General features: G+C 37.1%; 3 protein-coding genes across 3 annotated transcripts; 2 read left to right on the top strand and 1 right to left on the bottom strand.

Annotated features, from left to right (window-relative positions):
* Positions 1-778, bottom strand: LOC147383481 (wall-associated receptor kinase-like 20). The gene has a single exon (XM_086427377.1). It carries the CDS (start codon positions 768-770, stop codon positions 147-149), a length of 624 nt encoding a protein of 207 aa, XP_086283503.1. The 5' UTR covers positions 771-778; the 3' UTR covers positions 1-146.
* Positions 779-6,259: 5,481 nt separating this feature from the next.
* On the top strand, positions 6,260-7,175 carry LOC147383480 (major strawberry allergen Fra a 1.08-like). Its single transcript, XM_086428554.1, has 2 exons — positions 6,260-6,527; positions 6,634-7,175. Exons 1-2 carry the CDS (start codon positions 6,344-6,346, stop codon positions 6,930-6,932), a joined length of 483 nt encoding a protein of 160 aa, XP_086284680.1. The 5' UTR covers positions 6,260-6,343; the 3' UTR covers positions 6,933-7,175.
* Positions 7,176-12,210: 5,035 nt separating this feature from the next.
* LOC147383479 (major allergen Pru av 1-like) lies at positions 12,211-13,218 on the top strand. The gene is made up of 2 exons (XM_086428661.1): positions 12,211-12,496; positions 12,749-13,218. The coding sequence occupies exons 1-2, from the start codon at positions 12,316-12,318 to the stop codon at positions 13,045-13,047; spliced, it is 480 nt and encodes a 159-aa protein (XP_086284787.1). The 5' UTR covers positions 12,211-12,315; the 3' UTR covers positions 13,048-13,218.
* Positions 13,219-24,373: the final 11,155 nt, after the last annotated feature.

Genomic DNA, 24,373 nt, shown 5'->3' with positions numbered 1-24,373 from the left:
CATTACATTGTAGCTAGTAAAGTACTATTAAACTGATGACTTAAGCCCCCTTATATAGTAAGAGGCCTTGAAGCAAAGAAAAAACATAAAAAGGACTACAAGCTTACAAGCTGTGTGAAAGCAACATACAATATGTTGAAGAGTCATCAATTAGGAGGCAACCATTGGAGCTCAATTCCATAGTTCCAAGATGCCGGAGTGTCCCCCGGCTTCAAATCCACCACACTAGTATAAGCAGTGCACCCACCAACTCTGACTCTGATCCTATGTGACGTGATGGAGGCATCCTTCAAATATGAGCAACAAAGTGTGCTCTTACATGCATTCCCTTCCTTAACCTCCCCCTCGAACAGCCTACAAATGCTGTTCGAAGAACAATTTAATGGTGACAAAAGTATATTTTCTGAGCAATTTAGTAACATAACCGTGTTACGTGTAGATATGTTAAATGGGGAGCTTTCGTCAAGTCTTAGACCTCCCACCATGAGGTCCGAAGAATAGCAAATATCACTTTGTATTTTGGGCGTTCTGATTACAAGTGTATGAGCATTCGGGTTTATGCTAAGGATCTTGTAGTTATGTCCCTCGGCGGATAGGAACTCAAGAATGCCTTCATTGCAGTAGATTCTGTATCTAGTGTCCCCACAATCTTTGTTAGTGCTAAAAGGATAGGGGACCTCCATTGTTCCACATTTACAGCAAGTGTCAAGGGCAGACATATGGGTAAATGAAGCAAGCATGGCAACCACCAAAACAACAAACATGGCCATTGTTTCCATGGTTAGTATGAGTGAGGAAAAACAAATAGAGAAGTAATGCTTTCTAAGAGCAAGGTGTCCATTTATACAAGTTTTTCACTAATTAATAAGATGGGCCATGGATAATAATAATACACAAGGACACTTGTATAATATTAATCACAATGTGTACCTTTCATTTAGTGCATATTCACACCATTGATAGTTGGCAGGTGTCGTGTTGTCTTGAGATTGAGTGTTAAATATAATATTCCCAAATCATGTAGGAAATGCAATTGTTTGCCAAGTTCCATCTGATCCCAATGAAATATCAAAACTAATTTTACCTATTTTAAGTTATTCAACTCTTAACTTCATTGACAATTTAGAGAGCAATTGAATTTCAAATCACACTGAATTTAATTAAACATGTAGAAAATCGAGTGCAAGAAACAATGAAGACAAACAAAAAAAAATGCAAATTAGAAATAAAAGAGAACACTGACGAAGAATATTTTACTTGGATCGGTTGGTAAGATTGCCTATGTCCATGGGTGAAGATCCTTTAAAATATTTATGTGAAATCAGGGTACAATCTCCCAAACTCACTTCTTCTTAGAAAATACTGAAAATCTTAAAATGAGTTTCCTATGTGTTTATAGTACATACATAGACCAAATTGCACCTAAGGCAAAAGCTAGGGTACCAAGTAGTTTAGTTGGTAAAGTCCTTTGGTGATGATATCATAGACCTGGATTCCCAAAACCAAGTTATTGATCTCGTTTATTTCAGAACAATCACGTTAATTAGTATACATCACGTAATAAATGCAAAAAAAAGCAAGCATATCAAAGCTATCGATAACAAGGTCACTATAGTCTCTTTGAAAAGTCAAAAATAGAAGATAAAAAAGTAACCTTGGAATGAGCGAGTAGTACGAGGTGCCTTGATTTTCTACTACCAATGCACATGTTAAGTTTTCAATTAAAAAAAACTAAATGAACTAATCATGCTCATTCCAAATAAAACCATCATGCACCCCATCAAAACTTTAGGTTAAAGAGGGGCCGAGTACAATATGTATATATATATATATAATATTATAATTATATACATGCTTTAAGAAGTGGCCAGACACCAGCTGGTAGGTTGGAGCTCCACGGTCCGATTTCCATGGATTCCTGTGTCTAGATTATCAACTATTTCTTTAAGCTAACGAGTGTCGGAGGGCCATTAAAATGTTTAAAGAAGTACTACACACTAAACCCACTTTCCTAGATTAGAATTAAAACTGTCGCTTTCCTTATTATTATTATTTTTTTGCTAAGATTACTGCCACTTTCCTAAAGAAGGAATCTGATTGCCTAAACTCTAAAGTGGTCACTTTTGAATGATTAAAATACAGAGATTAGTGTATAATTTTAATAGAGATTCCAATAAAGTTTGAGCTATTTATGTATCACTTTAAAAACCAAATTTCTGGCCTATAACTTGTAGACATGACATTATCTTCCTAGCCTAATAGAGCTTTATTGGTGCACTAATAACTTAAAAAAAAAACAAATGCAATTAGGCAACTAGCGGCTAATTAAACCTCAACACGAGAAAGTGATGAACATTGAGTTGACCACACGTTTAAACACTAACACTTGAGTGACTGACCGACTCCCATTACCATTTTTTATCTTACAGAAAACTAAAGTTCTGGATGTTTTAGGTACTCAAAGTTGATTTGGCTTATATCGTCATTGGTGACGAACTTATTTTCCAGTTAATTAATTGAGTAGTAATTATATTTACAAGGGTCTCTTACTAGGGATAGGTTCAGTATTTCGAAGTAAATGTGAGAAACTTTCTCGAAATTCCGCATCCACAAGTATTTAATGCATGCTCTTATGGAGGGAGACTGTTTAACAATGTATAAGAATGATAGGAAAAAAAAAAAAAAACAATTTACTATTAGCAATATTGATGAGCACAAGCAATTTTTTTTTAAATGGTGCAAACCTAATCAATACAACGAAAATACATATGGGTTCATAGTATGAAAAGTTAAGTTCATATCTCTTTGGGTTGTAACGTGATAAATTTGGGGGTCCAACTCAAAATCAAATGGTAATGAATGGAAAGGCCAACATATAAGGAGAGAGACAAGGCAATTTGCGTTCGATGTGGGACTAAACTCACCACGTCCTGTGCGTATTGGCCGAATTGGGCCAAAGCATGTGGAGATATGAATTGAGTGACATGGAGGAAAGAAAGGCCCACTTTAATAATGTGGACATGAGATTTTCATTTTCGAATATCTCTCCTACATTGGTTTAAAGTCACTATTATTCTTTTTTGTAAAAGGGTGTGAATGATTACCTGAAAAGTAATTTTTGAAAAATTATTTTTTTATTAGTGACTTTCGTATAGATAAGGTCCATTGGTCCATCCTAAATCTATGTAAGGGGTCCATATTAAGGAATAGGAAAGGTGTTAGACACTTTACTCCTTCCATTAGCGGAAATTTCAGATTCGATCAATTTTGAAAAAAATAGTGAAAAATTGAAAAGATCCGATTTGTGCCCTAAAATACGAGGGACTTTGATTTTGATTTAAATTGTTAAGGGCTTTCTTATTAAAGAAGGGGCCCTTCTACGATTCAAATTTTAAGCAAATTCAAAAGTATAAACTTTTTGGTCAAGGGCCCAAGGCCTTAGTTTCAAACTTTTTGTGGTGTGTGCATAAGTGTAGAGAAGAAGAGAAAAAATTTTAATGGAGAGAAGGGGAAGGAAGAGAAAGAGAGTTTTCTTTCTTTTTGTCCAAAAATTCACTTTGTATTTAACTTGACTTTCTTTGACCTTCAAAAGATGGGTCTTCTTTGACTTGTCTTGGTTCATTTGTGTAATAGAGATTAAGCTTGAGATGATAAGTTGAGATAATTGAGAGTGAGATCAAGGTTGAAAGTGAGTAGAAAGTATTGACAATAGAGAGAGTGATTTTCTTTTTTCAAGTCTTGAGGGCTCAAGCATGTGTGAGAATGAGGGGATTTTAGGAATTAATTTAACGGGTAAGATGGGGTGAAATAATGAAAAAAAGTAGAATGGTTTAAGGTTTGTGAAAGGGGATGCATGTAAATTAAGGGTGGTGGAAGGGCATTTGGAGAAGGATGTGTAAGTGGGTCATTTGTGACCCAATGGATTGGATCCTTCAACCCATTTGGGTTGAGTGTTAGGTGGGAAATAAAATTAGTGTTTGGTTGAGAGAATGGGGGTATAAGAAGGTAGTTTGTTAATTGAGTGTTAGATAAGTTAAATGAAATTGATTTTATTTAGAAGAATGGGTTGTGTAAGGAATTAGGTGGTTAGATTTTAGGAGAGTGAAGGATGTTGTAACATGTGTCCAAAAGATGTAGAGATAGAGTGTTTAGGTAAGTTGATTGGGGAGAAAGGGTGTGGGTATGACTTGTGAGGATAGGTTTAAAGAGAGTAATGAGAAAAATGTGTGGGTTATGATGTAAGTATGTGATTTTGTTAGAGAAAAGTGATGAATGTAGGTAGTTGAATAAGGAAGGTGGATTAAGATAGTGGCATGTGTCCCACTTTGATGATCTTGGATGATTGGTTGTGATCTTCGAGTTTGGGTTGAGAATTGGACTTGGATAGAATGGTTGGATTTAGGATAATGATTGGATAGTGGGTTGAATAGGTGTGATGTTTGAGTTTTAAGTCTAATGGACTTAGGTGGTGAGTTCAATAGGCATGGTAATGGGTTGAGTTGAATTAGATTAGGGTTGGATTGGATTGAGAAGTAATGATGGTGTAGAGAAGAAGGGGTAAGGTATATTTGGCCCATGAGCCATGTATGAAGGGCCTTAGTCCATTTATGAAAAGAAAGAGAGAAAAGATATTAGATTCTTGAAGATTTGGGTTTTAAGTCTCATTCTAATTTTTATGGATTTTGAGGCACTTTGCATGGAGGGCTCATCTAAATTCAGGTGTCTGCAGATACCATATAAAAATCCATGGGCCTAACTCATCCTCACAAAATCGGCTTGTAAGTTGAAGATTGCCCCAAGTTTATATATAGCTCAATGCCATGATACCCAGGCGATGTGGGACTATGTCTTACACTCCCCTCACGTGTAATATGTCTCCTATGTGGGATTAAACTCAACATAACGTACCATCAAGCTCCGCAGTTGACGTCCACAATTGTTATTATGTGATAGTTTTCATTTTGATATCCTTCTTTTCAGAACCAGTCTTTTACCTAGGTCGTCGCTTCTACTACGTCCACTTTTTAGCGAATTTTTTATATCACTTTGGTACTCTTATTTTCGGCCCCCAAGAAACCTTTTTTCCAAGTTAGTTCTTATGAGATTTGAACTTGAGAAAAGCTATAGGCTACCTTTCGTACCAAATGATATGAACCCAACACCTTGTCCCAAATTGAAATCTTAGAAGGAATGACTTGCGGAAATGACTACCTAGGACCCAAAAATATGAGTATTAAAGTGAAAGCCACGACACAATTGGCACCGAGAACAATAGTGGAAGGGTCAACTTGGGAACTACCTAGGGCCTAAAAAGAAGGGTACCCCACATCGAAAGCCACCATCTACATCAATTTGGGGGAAGAGAGAGAGAGAGAGTGGGTGTGGGGGGGCTTACAACTCCAAAGAGACATGGGCTTAAGTTTCCGCATCACTACCACCTATGTATTTTTGTTGCATTGGTTGGGTTTGTATCAGCTCCAAGTTTCGATTTGTTCCAAAGATTGATTACGACTTGATCACATAGGGTGAACCTCATGAGGTGAAAGCACTAGGTCTTAGCTTGACACTACCGATAAAATAAAAAAAATGTCTTAGCTCATGACATTAGTACTGAAGTTGGTTATCTTAGACTTCAGGGCAGTGTAGTGATGTGGGTGGATAGCGAAACTGAACTAACCTAGATTCCAAATAAACAGAATCGAATGCATAAACCACAAAAGTAAATTTGTAATATATATGCTATGACTTTGGTTAGTAGATCAGGCGTTACCTTTGCATATCGTAACCATAATAATCAAGCTTGGATTTGGCAATTATTTGGGCTGGTATCAGTTCAGTTTTAATTTGGATAAATCCGCCAAGTTTCAAACAAAAAAAAATTAGTTACGAAAATTTTGGGGATTGTACACATGATGTTTTTGGGTTCCTTCCCAATTTTCAATCCTAATGACTGAGGCAGTAAATCATTGTTGATCCGAAATTAACAAGCATCACAAATATTTTCTAATGGGTTGGCTTGGACAAAGTAGTTTCAGTCTTAGAAGTCCCCAGCAAGCAAGGTTTAAACCTAACTTGTTAGGTCTCAATTTGACTAGGCTGGACCAAGCAGCCCATGTGCAACGCATGGGTTGACTCAGTCAGAAATCAAAAGAGAAAGGCGTATGGGTCTATGTTGGAGTACTTGAGATGCAGAATGTGGACTAGAGATGTTCGCATTCCAGTCCACACCCCAATGCATATATATTACTAATGTTCATTATCTTCACCATTCAATCCTTCAAATTAATTAACCAAAGTGATCTCTTCTTCTTCTTTCTTTGGCCATTTTAAGTTCTTGGATAACATGGTTGTCACCAGTTTTGCTCAGGAGTTCGAGTGTCCCGTGGCACCATCAAGGATATTCAAGGCCTTGTTCCTTGACTCACACAATTTGATCCCCAAACTCATTCCTCAAGCAATAAAGAGCGTCGAAATAATCGAAGGAGATGGAGGGGCTGGAAGCATTGAACAAATCAATTTCAGTGAAGGTTAGTCACATAGATATATAGTTTTAAGTTACAAATTAATTAATTAGTCCCATATATTTGACATGTAATTGACATAATAAGCATTTTTGTTTGGTCTATAATGCAGCTAGTCATTTCAAATATGTGAAGCATAGAATCGATGTTGTCGATAAAGAGAATTTTGTGTGCAAGTATTCTTTAATCGAAGGCGATGCATTGGGGGATAAGCTCGAATCAATTGATTATGAAGTTAACTTTGAGGAATCTAATAATGGAGGGTGCATTTGTAAGATGACAAGCAAGTATCATACCAAGGGTGAGGCTGAGATAAAAGAAGAGGAAATCAAGTCAGGCAAAGAGAAAGCTATGGGGATATACAAGGTGGTTGAAACTTACCTTTTGGAGAACCCTCATATCTATGTTTAGTGTGTCTCTTTTGAGTCCCTATTATCTCTTTTCTTCAATTTTATGGCATTATTTGTTTTGTGGAAACAATGCCTATGGTTTGACCACAAAAGAATTTTCTCTCAAAATTTTGGGACTTTTATGGGCTTAGTCCATACTTTTCTTACATTGGGTTCAGCTCTGATGAGATTCCAGAGTCCAACCAAAGTTTGTTTGTTTGCTTGTTTTTTTTTTTTTTGAAATGTCTTTAAAAGGGCTCACGAGTCAACAAAACATAAAGGCCATCTCTTGTCTTCCATCACCTTTACTAACATAACATATTGGGGCCACAAGCCCCGCCCATTTGTACATGCTTCTTAAGTCGGTATCTAGGCCTATACCCAAGCCCACACTAAAATGGGGAGCAAAGGCAGAGCATCAAAGAATACATGTTAGATGGCAAGGTATCTCTAAGATTTCCTTAGAAAAAATAAGGGCTGTGATAGTAGCATAATATAAAAATAAAAATAAACCCCATAAGCGAATCGATGGTACAGTCACAAAATCCCATTGTTGTGTGTGAGTTTATTCATATTTTTTTGGTGGGGTAATGTCACGACTCAAAAAAAAAAAAAAAGAGAGACGAAATCCAACTCACCATCTTATTAAGATCAAGAAACATACCAATAAACTCTTATCTTCTGCCAAAGTTCCGATGCTAATCACAAAGGATTCTCCAAAAAAATTTAGTGTATCTGAAATCTATAATGTGGAGGGATGAAATATACTTCACTTGGACCGCATGCGAACCTCGATGTAGGATTGATTTAGGACAGATAGCTAGTAATAAATTGGTGCATATTCCAAGAATTGCATTGGATATACTTATCATGTTGCGTGACCTGACCTTACTTGGAATCATGAATGGATGAGTATTGGTTACTTTTCTTTATGAGAAATTAAGATATTTTTTTAAGATTATATTTTTATCTATTTAAAAGGATGGATGATACATTGTAACGAGAGAGATACCCAGAAGAGTGGTTTGAAACAAATTATTCATGGATTTTGGCTCTCTTGAGCTCAAAAAATTGGTCATTAGATTCACAACGAAACCCATAAAAATATCGTGTTCTTTTGTACAATTTTTATATGACTTACTGGTGGAGGAATCCGAAAAATCGACCAACTTCTAGGAATATCAATAGTCCGGACTTTAGCCTGGCTCATCATGGACTGGGTTTGGACAGTGTAACTAGGCCCATTTAATTATCGGGCTAGGCAACTGCAGGTCCAGTTCAAGTTTAGAGCTGGGTCTAAGTCTCACTTGGGAGCTAGGCCTTGGTCATGTTTTGGTGGTAAAAAGTAAAAATCGTGCTTTGCCTCTCCAGTGTTGAGTTGGAATAGAAGATATTTTTTTGAGTCGTGATGGAGTCATGTTTTTAAAACTCGTCCGAGATTGAGATGTATTGCCCGAGTTAACTCTGTGTCATGGCTAGAAGAGACAAACACACAAACCCATTTGAGACAGTCACGTATCACGAGATAAACGAGACATCTCGAACGAGATTTTGCAAAATCTCGTCCAAGTTAAACAAGACAGTAAGTTTTCAAACTTGAAACCTTATGCTCTCACCCCCAAATCTATTTTTCTTCGCCTTTTTTTTTTTTAGTTTCATTTTCTAATAAGATTCATTTTTGAATTTTTTCAAAATTTTTAAATGGTTAAAAATTATTGTCTCAATGCTAAATGAGACAACTTGAACGAGACGAGACGTATCATTTGAGTTAACTTGGTATCTTGGCTAGACGAGACAAGACAAGACGTGAAATCGAGTTTTAAAACCATGGTTGCAGGGACTTTAACATTGACCTCAATTCACACTTTGATGATGTGAAGGTGTGTATGGAACCATAGATACTTTTCATCGAAATGCGAGTGAAAAGCATGGTTGTGATTATCACCTAAGTATTAATATTCCATTTTTTTTTTTTAAAGTTGCTTATCAATTGAGTCATGCTAGAGTGACCTAAAAATTGTACCTCATATCTCACTTTCATGGCGTGGAAGTATGTAGGAATCATAGATGTTTTTCATCGAATTCCAACATTATTTTTATCACTTTATTAATATCGTTGAAGTGACATCTTGAGTCGAAAAGAATCTATGGCTCCTACACACTTTTCTGTTAGGATGTACGATATGAGGTACAATCTTGAGGTCACTCTAGTTGTCTAGCACGATTCTCACGTTATCCGATTTAGTTTTATGAGTTTTTCAATTCACACTTACTGACCTGGAGGTGTGCACACAAATGTAGATACTTTTCACTCGTCTCGATGAAAACACTAATGGTTCTATACGCACCTTCACTTCAACAAAGTGTGAATTGAGGTCATTCCTACCTTATTCTAGTTTTCTTCCTTTCTATCGTTATTACTAGCTATTTATTATGTGGCATACTTATTCGTAATCAAGGATCTTGGCAATATCTTTACAACAAATACATGTTAAAATTTTTATTTATATTTAAAAATATTATATATATATATATATATATACATTCTAGACAAAGCATTTTGTCTTATGTGAGTTGAAATTTTTAGAATGGGTTGGATTTATTTTTGTGAAGATGATCTCCATGATGAGAAAATCATCCTCACAAAAAATCAATCAATTCTAAAATTTCTAACCTTAGTTTATAAGATGAAGAATCGTGAATAGTCAATTTTTACTGTTAGTTTGTAATAACTTTTCATGAGATTAAAAGTTTCAGAATTGACTGATTTTTTGTGAGGATGATCGATTGATTATAGAGATCATCCTCATAAAAAATCAGTCCATTCTAAAATTTTTTAACCATATAAAACAAAATTTTATCTAGAATATTATTTAGGATTTTGTCAAAAGTACGCTACCCTATATATATGTGTGTATTTAATTTTCTTATCTTGTCATGTGACATGACCTTATCTGAATATTCATGAATGGATGAGTATTGATTGTTTTCCTACCGGGAGTTGATTTTTCTCATTCTTCCACCCTCTCCATCTCCTTGGATTACTACTGTGGACTATGGCACAAGAATGAGATAAAACTGATAACTATCCATGTGGTCTATAAGAAAATGATGCAAGGAGTTATTTTACAAAGTCTACGCGTTGCTAATTCAAAGTCTAAGCGACTAATTGGTCCTACATCCAATTTTGTAATCATTCTTATGAGAAATCAATTAACTTATTATTTGAATGTTCGTTTGATCGCATTTGTCATTTTCTTATTTATCCTTCTTTTGAACTTACATATAATTCAAGGACATAAAATTAAGGTAAATTTATCAGATTGTCTACCTTATACTTTAGATAATTGTTTTTATAGAATAAAAAAATAATTATGAACTCGAATTCATGATCATTTTCATTGCAGATCATTACAACAAAATATATTCAAAGTAACTCAATTTGAAGACTCTTCATTACAAACAAACCAAAACTATTCAGTAAGGGGAATTCTGTTTTAGAACATGTTTCAATTAAAACAATAATAAATAAATAAATAACTCCATTTTCTCAACAAAAAAAAAAAAAAATTAAACACAACTTTTAGGCTTTAAACATGTATTTTTCAAATAAAATAACTCATTTTTTTGTAGGTCCATAATTAATTTCTATGGCCTTATAGTTGTTTGTACTTTGATTCATTGTTTAATATAGGATTTGAAGATAATGCTTGATGCTATGAATATTGTTTTTCAATAATGTGTTATTTTGCTCAAAAGATACTTGATGGTTAGACTTTGTTCTTTTTACCATCATAAAATGTATAATAATGTGCTGGAACATATTATCATACATAAATATTCAAAAATATTTTTTTCACTCAAAAATATTTTATAAACTTAAAATAAATATATAATGTATTATACTTTACATTATAAATACAAATTTTTTCATAATTTTTAATATATATCTATATTTTCCATATGGACTCGTGATCTTTTAACAGCTCTTGTTGAAAGTCAAAAGTCAACTATGTCACTTTATTGGAAATTTCTTCGTCTTTAATTTTTCAACAACTAACTAGACTTTTTTATTATTTTGTTTCATGTCTAAGCAACCTTGTTCTAATCCAAAAAATATAATATTTATATGACTTTTTTTTTTGAAACCTTATACGATTTTCTATCCTTATAATAGAGAAATTAATTAATGAAAACGTCCATGCTGTGGTCGATGACCATACGAAGGATGATAGCGTGGACGTTTTAGACCAATTCTTTGGTCGTCGTTGGTTCAGGATATATCGATCATTTACCTCCCCATCAATTGTATCAACTATCAAGACCTTGCATAGTGGCATTCGAAACAAGTCAATTTATTACAAAAGGTCTCCGACTTTTCTTTAGATTCTAGTTTTAGTTAAAGTACGTAAACTGCTATCTCATTGATTACTACTTAATTAGACGATGCAATATCCTTATAAATAATTTACAAGTTAAACAAATCAACAACAGGTCTATATGGATCTCCAAAGTAGACTTGATTTTTAATGGATCTGTTAAGCAATTATCCATAATCAACGTGGAAAAAATAATCGGATTCATAATGTAAACCCAAACTGACTAATCGATTTTGATTACGTTGACCTCGTAATTGGGTACCCATTGACACCTTAGTTATCCTGAATAACCAGCTTTAATGAATATAAGTCGTGTAGATGTTGTCCTTGTCTTTGTCCCAATGTAAGGCATTGGGGGAGTGATGGCATTCACCTTGACAGCAGTCTTCTATAAAAGGCTAACAGAAAATGACTGAAATACCCTCAGATATAACATTTTTTCAAAAACCTTGATTTTTCCTAAAATATCCATCTTCTTCGACCTTGGATTTTGGTTACCAAGATGGCCACTTATTCTTGCATGATTTAAATAATTTCTCTATTGTTTTGTTTTATAAATCAATAAGAATAAAATAATTTAAATTTTTAGATCAGATGATTTAGCCAAATAAAATTGAGTGAAGACAGATGTAAACACAAGGTTGAAGATGAGAGTATTTGTGGCATTTTCTACTAATCTTTCATAGAAGATCACCGGCCTGGCCCCCTCTATGCTTGTTACAAAAGTCTTCTCCATCAAGTTGAATTTTTAAAATCGAGAAAGGTACCTATTGTGCCTATTTGAACAGGTCTGAAATAAAATATTTGGAGTTCATTTTAATTATATTATTGTACCCCGGATTTGAAGTATGGATCGTGAACATGGGCTAAAGACTTTTCCCACAAAGTTGATCCCAATCTCATTCTATAAATACCACCTTTGTTCTTCATCATCTTCACAACTCAAAAAAGATTAATTCCCTCTCAAAGCCAATTCATCCCAAATCTTCGTTTCTTACTTCGATCATTTTCTAACTCGACAAGAATATGGGTTTCAAGACTTATACCCATGAGTTGCATTGCCCGATCTCTCCATCTAGGATGTTCAAGGCCTTGTTCCATGACCATGACCTGGTTCCAAAGCTCATGCCTCATGCGATTAAGAGCGTTGATAAAATCCATGGAGATGGAGGGGCCGGAACCATCTTACATATCAACTTCAGTGAAAGTAAGTCGTATAAAATTAATGAATCATTTAGTAAGCTTACACAATACTATAGTTGTTATCAAATATGAAGGTGCCACTTGGTTAAGTGGTAATGGCTTGAGGAAAGTTGATCCCATGACCTAGGTTCAAATCCCGTTGAATCTATCTTCACCTCCATTAGCAACTAATCCCTTACTCGCTTAGCAAAAAATAAAAAAATCTTTGTTAGCAAATACTAATATAAGCATGTTTTACGATTGATTGTCTATGCAGCTAGTCACTTGAAACAAGTGAAGCACAAAATCGATGTGCTTGACAACGAGAATTTCTACTGCAAGTACACTTTGTTCGAAGGTGATGCATTGAAGGACCGCCTGGAATCAATCGTTTACGAGATTAAGTTTGAGGCCTCTGCTGTTGGAGGATGCATATGTAAGATGACTAGCCATTACCATGCCAAGGAAGGTGTTGAGATCAAAGAAGAGGAAATCAAGGTCGGAAAGGAGAAAGCCATGGCCATGTACAAGGTTGTGGAAACCTACCTCACAGAAAACCCCCACGCCTATGCTTAATGTGTATGGTTTGAGTTTGTTTTATGTCCCCTTGTCTATCCTATGTATATTTGGCTTTATAATAAGAAGGGCTGTCTCCTGTAGAGATATTGCTTTTAAAAGGGGCATTGTCTTAAATGTTAATTCGTACCGAATTAAGATTTGATATATATTGTGAAAATTTGTGTAAAATTATTCTAAGGGAAGAGTACTGTGTTTGAATTATCAACAGATCCAAGTATTTCTTGTTTAAAAATAAACACTAATAAGTCACTTCAATCAAACATGCATTATAACAATTCCCGAACAAAATTAATCATTTTTTTTTCCTTCTTTCGCTAAGAAGTAAGCAATTAATTGTATTAAAAAGAGATAATATACATAGTTTCAAGAGCATATCTATTAAGAAAATAGAGGCAATCAAACTAAGAAATGAATCGAAACAAACACAAAATCACACAAAGATTTATGTGATTCCCTCAAAATTGAGGTACGTCCACGGATCACACCAATTCCACTATAAAGAGAAAACTCGCGATTAAAAATTACACCCTTTCACAAACAAAACAAAAAAATGAAAAATATATATATCCTAGGAAACATATTAGGATTTTCCATAATATTAGTGAAATTATGAAAATCTCTTTTGGGGGCTCCATTGCTCACCTCCAACCCCTGCAACGAGCTCGACCAGTGGGACACATGATTATATATATGACATCCAACTAATCGAGCATGGTGAAAAGCTAACATCAAATTGTAAAAGCCCATGGGCCTAATTTATCCTTACAAAACCGACTTGTAACGTGAGGATTACCCTAGGTTTACATATAGTCCAAGGTCATGATATCCAGGTGATGTGGGACTATCGCTCACATCCTTGTGGTTACCCACTCTGATACCATGTAGAAGTCTATGAGCCTAACTCATCCTCACAAAACTGGCTTGCAAGGGTGGAATTATCCTAGACTTATATATAGTTCAAGGTCATGATACCCAGGTGATGTGGGACTATCGCTCACATCCTTGTGGTTACCCACTCTGATACCATGTAGAAGCCTATAAGCCTAACTCATCCTCACAAAACTGGCTTGCAAGGGTGGGATTATCCTAGACTTATATATAATTCAATGTCATGATACCCAGGTGATGTGGGACTATCGCTCACACAAATAACATTCCAAAACTGATTAATGGTAAACTTCCTGAAAATAAAAATCATATTAGTGTTGGAGTTATAGAAATTTATATATATTTTTGGGTGGATATATAAAATTCCCCTTTTCTTTCACCACTTATTGGATTTGAAATTTCCATTGAGCCCACCCCCTCGATGTTTTAGAAAGCATGTTGACGTCTCCAATCGTTTCTCTCTATTTGTATCTCTTCAATCTAATGTTCCAAAGAGATATGAACTTGGGATTTGGTGACCTTTTGAACAATCACATTCTTTCCTATTTAAGTCTCCTTTGTCATTATCTCAAGAGCACTTGATATATATAATTTGAATAATGATTTTTTGATGCCCATCTCTGGCAGACGCCCCCTTACATGAGATGTTTTAAAATTGTAGATTCTTTTCCTCAGGATACACAACTACGCATATTTATGGGGATGTATAATCAATGGTATCAGAAATAAATAATGTAATTGTTAAATACAAGTTAAATTTTAATTCCATCACATGATATGATTTTATGTTCTAAGTCATCGTCATGGAGGTTGATAGAGTGGATGTTATTTGGGATACCGTGTGATCTACATGCAAATTCATCAAGTATATGTGCCCACCACATCTTAAATGAATCTACCTTAATTGCAAACATATAACAAAGAGAGAGAATTCCATAAGGGAACAAAAAAACGAATTTAATTTGCACTAAAGATCCTCAAATCAGAATGAAAGAGGCCACGGCATGATTAATAGTTTACATTTGTGCTAAGTCTAACAACCTTATGGAGTCAACTCCCAAGATAAACTTATTTGCCACCAAAGATAATAAATTAGAAACCATTTTGGAGTGGCGAATGATTATAACACATTGGAATGGTAAATTAGAAACCAACGTGTGTTAGGTGTTGTGGCCAAGGTTTATCACAAAAAAGGTAGAGGTCTTGAGTTCAAACAGCCTTATGGGCCACCCATGGGGATTCAACCCATTTTCTCTGGTATGTAGGCTTCGCATATACCCAGGGGATTTGAGTGAGATATGGTGCTCTACAAGACCAATTGCCTTGCCCCAGCTAGTCAGGACACACCCCCTTTATAAAAAATAAAAAAAAGCCCCTAAATAATCTAGACAAGTGATCGGTTGTAGATCTTGCAATAGAGATGCAGAGATTAAGATTAAGAAATGGACTTTGGGTAAGTCGAATTCGTTCCACAGGGACAACGAAGATTCAAATATTCATTCGATTAGAAACCAAAACAAAGCTTTGAAACAGATTGATTTAAAAACAAAACTGATTTGTTGCACAAATAAGATGGAAATAAACTTGCAATTCTATTTAAAACAGAAACTAGAGGTTGAAGATAAAAGAAAGGGAGATTAGAGAGTTCAATGTAGCCTTCACAAACTATCCATAATGTAGATCAATTCCAAGAATAACTCAATCCATGTAGCAAGTCATTGCTCATGGATCGGAAGGTGGAGCGGTTTAATTATTAAAGGTAACCAAGAGACATTCATGAAAATTCAGATTTAATTGAGATTGCCTAGCTTATATTTAGATTCTTCACAAAGCATAGCCGTTCTTGAGCTTATCTAAGTAATGGCTATCAAAGTTTGAATCAAAAATATAAGTAGATCATCTAATCAAAGTAGAATTTCTAGAATAGTAAACATGTAAGCAAAATAAGGAATTAAAACTACATTAGAGGGATAAACTTGCTTCGGCATCATTGATCTCTCTAAAGAGGATCTAGCCGATCATCGCAAGGCAAGGATCATTGCAACAATATTAAAAAGCAAAGAGAAGATGGGAGAAGAAGATGAAGATGCAACTTGATTCCTTCTTGAATGGATCTCTCAAAAGAGTTACAATAGAGCCAATGGCTTACTCTTGATGTTCTCACTACACTCAAGATCTCACCAAAAGGAAAAATTACAGAAAATTAAAAGAAGAAAAAATCAAAACTTATGGAACAAGAGAAGAAGAGAAGAGCCCCCAATTTATAACATTTGTATTCGGGTAATCGGGTCAACTTTTCGGATGATTTGCTTCGAACTACCCAATCAGTTACAACCACCGAAGCTTCTAGAAGCTTCTGTAAAAATCTCGAGGATAAATTCCTCGAAATGACCGCGGCGCGGTCATGCCTAGCCGCGGCGCGGTGACGTGGCGCCCAAATCGACCGAGATTTTTCTGGAAACTTCCTTCGACTCGTGTATTGTAACCGTAATTGTTTCGCGATTTGTTGGCTTCCACGTGCGCTACAATTAACACTAATATATCATTAGCTTTATTAATTTGGATAAATAAAATAATTTTGCAATTATTTAAAGGAACTAACATTTATGCAATGGTAATCTTAATGCAATTACGGTCCCAAAATCGAATAATTGGGACCTTATCACACCCCCAAACCTCAATTTTGCTAGTCCCGAGCAAAACTTAAATGTAAACAACTCCTCTTTCGTGAGGTTCCCGACTGCATTTAGCTTATGCAGTAAGCCCTTAAACCCCTAGGTTACCCCTAGTGGACGAGTTTGACTCGTGAGGGTTTGCAGTGAATATACCCACAAAATTCTAACATTTTAAAAGATAACAACTTCAAAATTATTGTATATAATGCCATCACACCAATTTTCAGAATCCAGTCAAAGGTCTATTTGAGTAAAATTCTTTTTATTCCTCATTTTCAGAAATATCTTGAGTGTGTGCACAAATTTTTCTGATTGTAACATAAATTTTTCGGACAAGGTTTCCCTTCTTAACTACTAAAATGTATGGGTCTGCCTAAATTCTAACTCGAAACTGAGCCTCCTGTCTGGGATTGTGAGAAGTATGGATGTTCACTTTAATACCTCTAAGGGGCTTTATCTGTGATATTCCAGTGTACTCACGTTTTTACCATTGACGGCTTTCACCCTACTGAACTATTTTGGTCCCATTGGACTCTTTTTACAATTTGCACTTTTTCAGTTCTAACCTTCACATCTTTCTGCTTTTCTTTTCAACCTTTTTCACGCTTTATCATTTTTCTGATATTCTTTTTTTTTTTTTCAAAAAGCAGGTAGCCCTTTTCAAGGTACCCAGTCTAATCCTATGGTTGCTGTCTCCAAAAATATCAACTACAGTTCTGTTTTTCTTCTATTCAGCCAACCAAAGGACAAGGAGGTCAAAGTTCATTATTTTTCAAGCTTTCCCTCTCATTCTAGACAGTGAAGAAGACAACTCTTAATCCAAAATAACTTTTTCACTACAATCAGAAGTGACGTGAATTTTGTTTTTCAAAATATCTTATTTTTGAGGAATAAGAATTTATAAACAAATTGGACATGAGCCTGGTTTTAAAAATTCGTATGATGACAGTACATATAAAAATTTTGATGAAGGTATTTTTGAAAATGTACCGAAAACAATGTACAAAAGTGAAAAATGAAATGTGCTATCCCACACCCCCAAACCTAAATTTAGCATTGTCCTCAATGATTAAAGAGTAGAGGTTTAGAGTACACCTGAAAGCGGATGTCATTACGTTGCAAAAGTTGTAGGTACAACCAAAAGAAGTGTTCCACACAGGGTGTAAAAGTGAAAAGCACACTACATAGGGTGTACACCTGAAAGAAAGTGAGTGAATGCAGAAAAAAATTGAAAAAAATAAATCCTACATGGTCACACAGAATATGTATAAAAATCAAAGGTTGCCTCCCGAAGTAGCGCTAAGTTTAATGTCTTCAGCCAGACATGGAACTGAGCTAATCCTGGTACACAGGATTACTCAGAAATGAATCTTTTTCTGATGGATGAGGGAGAGTCTGAAATGGCTTCAGCCTTTGGCCATTGACTTGGAAAATATTTCCATTGGCTGGGTTGAGTACCTCGATGTTTCCATGAGGGTGAATATTGTGGATCAAAAATGGTCCAGTCCAACGGGACTTTAATTTCCCTGGAAATAAATGAAGGCGAGGCGAGAGTTATACAAAGCACTTTCTGGCCTACGTGGAAAGATTTTCTCTGAATGTGCCTATCATGCCAGATTTTCGTTCGATCTTTGTAAAGTTTTGCGCTATCGTAAGCATCATTCCTTAATTCTTCCAACTCAGTGAGTTGGAGTTTTCTAAGCTCGCCGGCTTTCGCTAGATCAAAATTTAAATGTTTGATCGCCCAATAAGCTCGATGCTCCAGTTCGACTGGCAAATGACAAGCTCTACCAAAGATTAACCGATAAGGGGACATTCCTATTGGAGTTTTGAACGCTGTTCTGTAGGCCCACAAGGCATCAGATAATCGTAAGGACCAATCTTTACGAGTCGGATTGACGGTTTTTTCAAGAATGGTTTTGATCTCACGATTAGAAATTTCGACCTGCCCACTGGTTTGTGGGTGATACGGAGTAGCTACCTTATGAGTGATTGAATATTTGCGCATCAAACTTTCAAAAACTCGGTTACAGAAATGTTTCCCTCCATCACTAATGATAGCACGAGGGGTACCAAATCGGGCAAACACAGTTTTTTTTAGAAATTGAACAACAACCTTATGATCATTCGTTCGACAAGCTGTGGCTTCAACCCATTTTGACACGTAGTCGACTGCGACTAAAATGTATTGGAATCCGTGTGAAATGGGGAAGGGACCCATGAAGTCAATGCCCCAAACATCGAAGATTTCGATGATCAAAATTGGTTGTTGGGGCATCTCATTTCTTCGACTGATTTTTCCTAGACGTTGACATCTATCACAAGATTTAGCAAAGAGATGAGCGTCACGAAAGATTGTGGGCCAATAAAAACCACACTGTAAGATTTTAGCTGCTGTTTTCTTTCCTCCAAAATGCCCACCACAAGCATGATTGTGGCAGAACTCGAGAATACCACTTTGTTCTCTCTCATCAACACACACGACGAATTATCTGGTCTGGGCAGTATTTAAATAAATACGGATCATCCCAGAAGAACCATTTGGCTTGGGCGAGGAAGCGCAGACGATTTTGTTTACTCCAAGAGGTGGGAGTTTGACCTGTCACCAGGTAGTTGACAATGTCAGCGTACCAAGGTGTGTCAGAATTGGAAATTGCCATGATTTGCTCGTCAGGAAAATTTTCAGAAATCGGAAGAGAGTCAGAGAGAGTTTCAACTACTAGCCTAGATAGGTGGTCTGCAACCACATTTTCGCATCCCTTTTTATCTCGAATTTCGAGATCAAACTCTTGAAGAAGAAGGATCCATCGTATCAACCTCGCTTTTGCATCCTTCTTGGCAAGAAGGTATTTCAGCGCTGCGTGGTCAGTGAAAATGACTACTTTGGACCCTATAAGATAGGAACGGAATTTATCTAAGGCAAAAACTACTGCTAGTAGTTCCTTTTCCGTGGTGGAATAATTGAGCTGGGCATCATTAAGCGTCTTGCTGGCATACTGGATGACATGGGGGAGTTTGTCAACTCGTTGCCCCAATACAGCACCTATAGCGTAATCGGATGCATCACACATCACCTCAAATGGGAGATCCCAATTGGGTGGTTGGATAATAGGTGCTGAGGTCAACTCAGTTTTCAGTTTCTCAAAGGCGGATAAACAAGCGGTAGAAAACTCGAAAGAAATGTCTTTGGCTAACAAATCACACAGGGGTTTTGAAATTTTTCCGAAGTCTTTGATGAACCTTCTGTAAAACCCTGCGTGCCCTAGGAACGAACGAACTTCTTTCACAGTTCTAGGTGGAGGGAGATTTGCGATGAGATCGACTTTGGCTTTATCTACCTCAATTCCTTTGTGGGAAATAATGTGCCCTAGAACTATCCCAGAGGTAACCATGAAGTGACATTTTTCCCAATTTAGCACGAGGTGCTTCTCTCGACATCTTTTCAAAACTAGCTTTAAATGATTCCAAACAGTCATCAAAACTCGACCCAAATACAGAAAAATCGTCCATGAAGACTTCAAGAAAGTCTTCGACCATATCAGAAAATATACTCAACATGCACCTTTGAAAGGGGCAGGAGCATTACATAGCCCAAAGGGCATACGTCGATAGGCGAAGGTCCCAAATGGACAGGTAAACGTTGTCTTTTCTTGGTCTTCAGGAGCAATTGGGATCTGGTTGTATCCCGAATATCCGTCAAGAAAACAGTAATAAGCATGACCGGCTAAACGTTCAAGCATCTGATCGATGAATGGAAGAGGGAAGTGATCCTTACGTGTCATCGTATTCAGTTTTCGGTAGTCTATACAAACTCTCCATCCGGTTTGGACTCGAGTAGGTATGAGTTCATTATCCTGATTTGTCACAACTGTGACACCCGACTTTTTAGGGACAACCTGAACTGGACTAACCCATTTACTATCCGAGATGGGGTATATAATACCCGCATCTAAAAGTTTGATGACTTCTTTTCGGACGACCTCTTGTAACACCGGATTGAGTCGCCTCTGTGGTTCTCTCGATGGTTTGAAATTTTCCTCAAGATGAATTTGATGCATGACCACAGAAGGACTGATGCCTTTGATATCAGCTATGGTCCACCCAATAGCTTCTCGATTTTCGCGCAGAACGTCAAGTAACCGATTTTCTTGTGATTTTTCTAGAGTAGGGGAGATAATGACAGGAAAAGTTTCAGCATTACCCAAAAATGCGTATTTCAGCGTATCAGGCAATTGCTTTAACTCAAGCTTTGGAATTTCTTCCACTATTGGGGATGACGAGAGAGAGGACAGACTCTGAATTTTTGGCTGCCAATCCATCATAGGGACAGATTCAAGAAGAGAGTTCACCTCCCTGATGGATTTCTCAGTATCGAACTCAAGGCCGAATTGGCCAAAATACTCTTCTAGCGGATCCTTGTTCTCCGCTTCCTCAAAAGTGCTACTGACCAGGGTGTCGATCATGTTGACTTCTTCCAAATCATCCATGTCAGTAGATTGAAACTTATTTTGGAAGACATTCATTTTGACCTTCATGTCCCCAAATGATAGGGTCATGATACCATTGCGACACTTGATGACTGCATCGGAAGTGGCTAAGAAGGGTTCCTAAGATGACTGGAACATGAGAATTTGGGTTAATGACAGGTTCAGTGTCAAGAACCACGAAGTCGGCAGGAAAGTAGAAATCCTTCACCTTGATAATCACATCCTCCACTATTCCCTTGGGAATCTTCACCGATCTATCTGCTAGACTCAGAGTGATATCCGTAGGTTTAAGTTCACCTAAACCTAATTGCTGGTAGACTGAGAAAGGAAGAAGATTCACACTAGCCCCAAGATCTAATAGACATTTCTCAATCATCGTTTCTCCAATGTGCACAGAAATTGTAGGACAGCCTGGGTCCTTGAATTTAGGAACAATTGTCTGCTGAATCAGACAGGAAGACTGGGCTGTCATCATAGCCTCTCTTGGCACAGGAGTTTTTCGCTTCACTGTGGTGAGATCTTTGAGAAACTTGGCATATGAGGGAATTTGACGAATTGCGTCAAGGAAGGGAATATTTATTTGAACATTTTTGAATACTTCTAGATTCCTTCCAATTGTTTTCCCTTTTTGTTGTCTAGAAGTCTATGAGGGAACGGAGCTTTGGGAATGATTACTCGACTTTCGAGAGGAGGAGGTGTTTCCTTAGACTGGTCTTCTTTTTCTGTGGAAGGTGCACTAGAGGTTGTTTCTTTGGATAGAACCTCCTCAGGCATTTCAACTTTATTGTCCACCAATTTGCCAGATCGTAAGGTGTGGACGGCTTGGACAGAATTAGAGGGACCTGCCTGACTATTGATTTCATACTGTCCTCTTGGAACAGTTCCTGCTGGATTAGGCACAGTTTGACTGGGAAACTGGCCTTTGTTTTTCTCTCCTATGGATGAAGCTAACTGACCCATCTGAACCTCTAAATTTTTGATTGCTTGCGCAGTGACCTGGTTGGTCTGAGACTGGTTCTGGGTAGTTTGGATTTGTTGATGTATGAGTTGCTGTTGTTGCTTTAATATCTCAGCCATCATTGATTCCAATGCTGAGTTTGGTTGAGCAACAGGAGGAGAGTAATTGGTCATAGGGTCGACAACGATCGCCCGTTGATCAGAATTTTGAGGTGAAGAATAGGATGGCTGCGGAACCAAAGATAGGTTCGCACTGGCATGAGTTTGACGATTGAAATTTTTCTGAAACCCTGGAGGACCTCCTGATTGGATAGGTTCACTTTGTCGATAGGAGAAATTGGGGTGAAACCTATTATCGGGATGGTACGTCTGACTATAGGAGTTAGGAGTGGGTTTCCTATACGTGCTGTAATTTCCAACAGCATTGGCTTGCTCTGACTGCGAGAGAGTCAAGGTGGGACAATTCTCTGTAGAATGATTGAAATTCTCACACAGCTGACATGATGAAAATGTCTCTGTGGCAACTTGTAGAATTGGAGTGGCTTCTTGAAATTGGTTTTGACACTGAAAGCGTCAAACTTTTATTGAGACTTTGTAAGCTACTCACAAGGCTATTCATGACACTCTTAAGTTCAGGATCAGACTTAACCTCATACATGCCCGGCTTCTTGACTCCTAAATCTCCTCTATCAAAATCCCTATGTTTGTGCTCCAATTTCGAGCATTCTCAGCCAATTCGACTAAGAATTCATAAGCTTGATTAGGAGTTTGATTCATGAATTTACCCTGATGCATAGACTCGAGAAGAATACGCTGGGCTGTGGGAGACCTCGGTAAAAGAAATTAACTAATTGGGCTTTGTCTATCCCATGATGTGGACACTTGACAAGAAGGTCATTGAACCTTTCCCAAGTCTGGGAGAATTCTTCATCCGGTCTTCCCTTAAAGTTCCGAATGGCATTTTTGAATTGTTCCGTCTTCGCCATAGGGAAGAATTTGGCCATGAATTTTCTCGACAACTCATCCCATGTAGTGATAGAGTTGGAGGACAAAGAGTTTAACCAAGCCGCAGCATGGTCTTCGAGGGAAAGAGGGAATAACCTAAGCTTGACATTCTCATCGTCGAGGTGACCATTTTTGAATGTCTGGCATAAGGTCAAGAATTTATTGAGGTGATTGTACGGTTGTTCACTCTCGTAACCGTGGAATTTGGGCAGCATATTGATGGTGGCTGCCCGAATTTCAAATTGTGCCACGTTAGCAGCAGGTAAAATTATACATGATGGAGGGTTGGCAGTAATAGGTGCGAACAACTCATTGAGCGTTCGTTGATCCTCATGGATGTGATGAGGTGGAAGTGGATGTGGATCCATTTCTGGGACTGGTGGAGTGAGAACGGTGTTGCTTTCTCTTCTAACCTTAGGTAGAGGGTGAGACCTTGTGATCTCCGGATCAAATACAATTGGATTTTTCTGCGATCTCCTACCTAACATACACTACCAAATTGCACACAATAGGAGGGAGAAATTCACACGTGAGAACTGGGTGCCTATTACTAGACAGCTCCTAACTGGTTCAAAGGATTAATCAAAGCCTCCAACCCAAATCTCTGAAATCGGAACAGCCAGTTTAATCTCCAGAGGAGAGGTGGCGCACAATGCTGAGCAAGGGCACTCTTAGATCACCTCTCGTCTTGAATAGACGTAGTCTATCCCCTGAATTCACGTAGAACTACAGGGCAAGATTGCGCTAGGCACTGTTCACGATCAAGAAGTGCAATTGGTGCAACTTTTGATTAGCTTTGCTTAATGAGCTCGATGGAACCTAGAGTCCAGTCTAATCAAATTTTAATTAATTAATTTGCTGTGAATTTGATTTTCCTAGAAGGGCAAGATATCGGTAATGAACTCCGATTCTTATCTTATGGTGCCATCCTCGTAAGGGTGCCCTTGTTACTAGGTGCAATCCAATGTGTACAAATTAGTCACTCAAAAGCAATACAGAAACTCACTAGCGAGTGATGCGTGAGTGTTTCGAAATTTACCTCCCGTTCTAGACGGGGGATGATCGAGTTGAGTCGACTCGGGCCACCAACACCAAACTTGGTGTACGAACCCGAGGGGCTGAGATAGTTCGTTCCCACTATCGTCCGTCCCTAAATCTATTACAATCCGAGCCCTCTCGGATGAAATTAAAAATTAATACAAGTTCAAGTTCCTAATACAAGTTGGTTTCTAAAAAAAAAAAATAAAATGCAGAGAATTGAAAATTGCTGATCTTCTTGGTGATGGAACCAATTTAGTGGATAAAAATTCC

This window comes from Akebia trifoliata, chromosome 16, assembly GCF_017979445.1.
Source record: "Akebia trifoliata isolate Shusen 1 chromosome 16, ASM1797944v1, whole genome shotgun sequence".
In the NCBI taxonomy this organism is placed as follows: Eukaryota; Viridiplantae; Streptophyta; class Magnoliopsida; order Ranunculales; family Lardizabalaceae; genus Akebia; species Akebia trifoliata.
The sequence above is the reverse complement of the archived record's forward strand: the minus strand, read 5'-3'. Positions and strand labels throughout refer to the sequence as shown.

Excerpts from the sequence above, each read along its gene's own strand:
- LOC147383481 (XM_086427377.1), bottom strand. The coding sequence starts at position 770 with ATGGCCATGTTTGTTGTTTTGGTGGTTGCCATGCTTGCTTCATTTACC.
- LOC147383480 (XM_086428554.1), top strand. The coding sequence starts at position 6,344 with ATGGTTGTCACCAGTTTTGCTCAGGAGTTCGAGTGTCCCGTGGCACCA. Across the intron at positions 6,528-6,633 it reads ACAAATCAATTTCAGTGAAG|CTAGTCATTTCAAATATGTG; the intron begins GTTAGTCACATA and ends TCTATAATGCAG.
- LOC147383479 (XM_086428661.1), top strand. The coding sequence starts at position 12,316 with ATGGGTTTCAAGACTTATACCCATGAGTTGCATTGCCCGATCTCTCCA. Across the intron at positions 12,497-12,748 it reads ACATATCAACTTCAGTGAAA|CTAGTCACTTGAAACAAGTG; the intron begins GTAAGTCGTATA and ends TTGTCTATGCAG.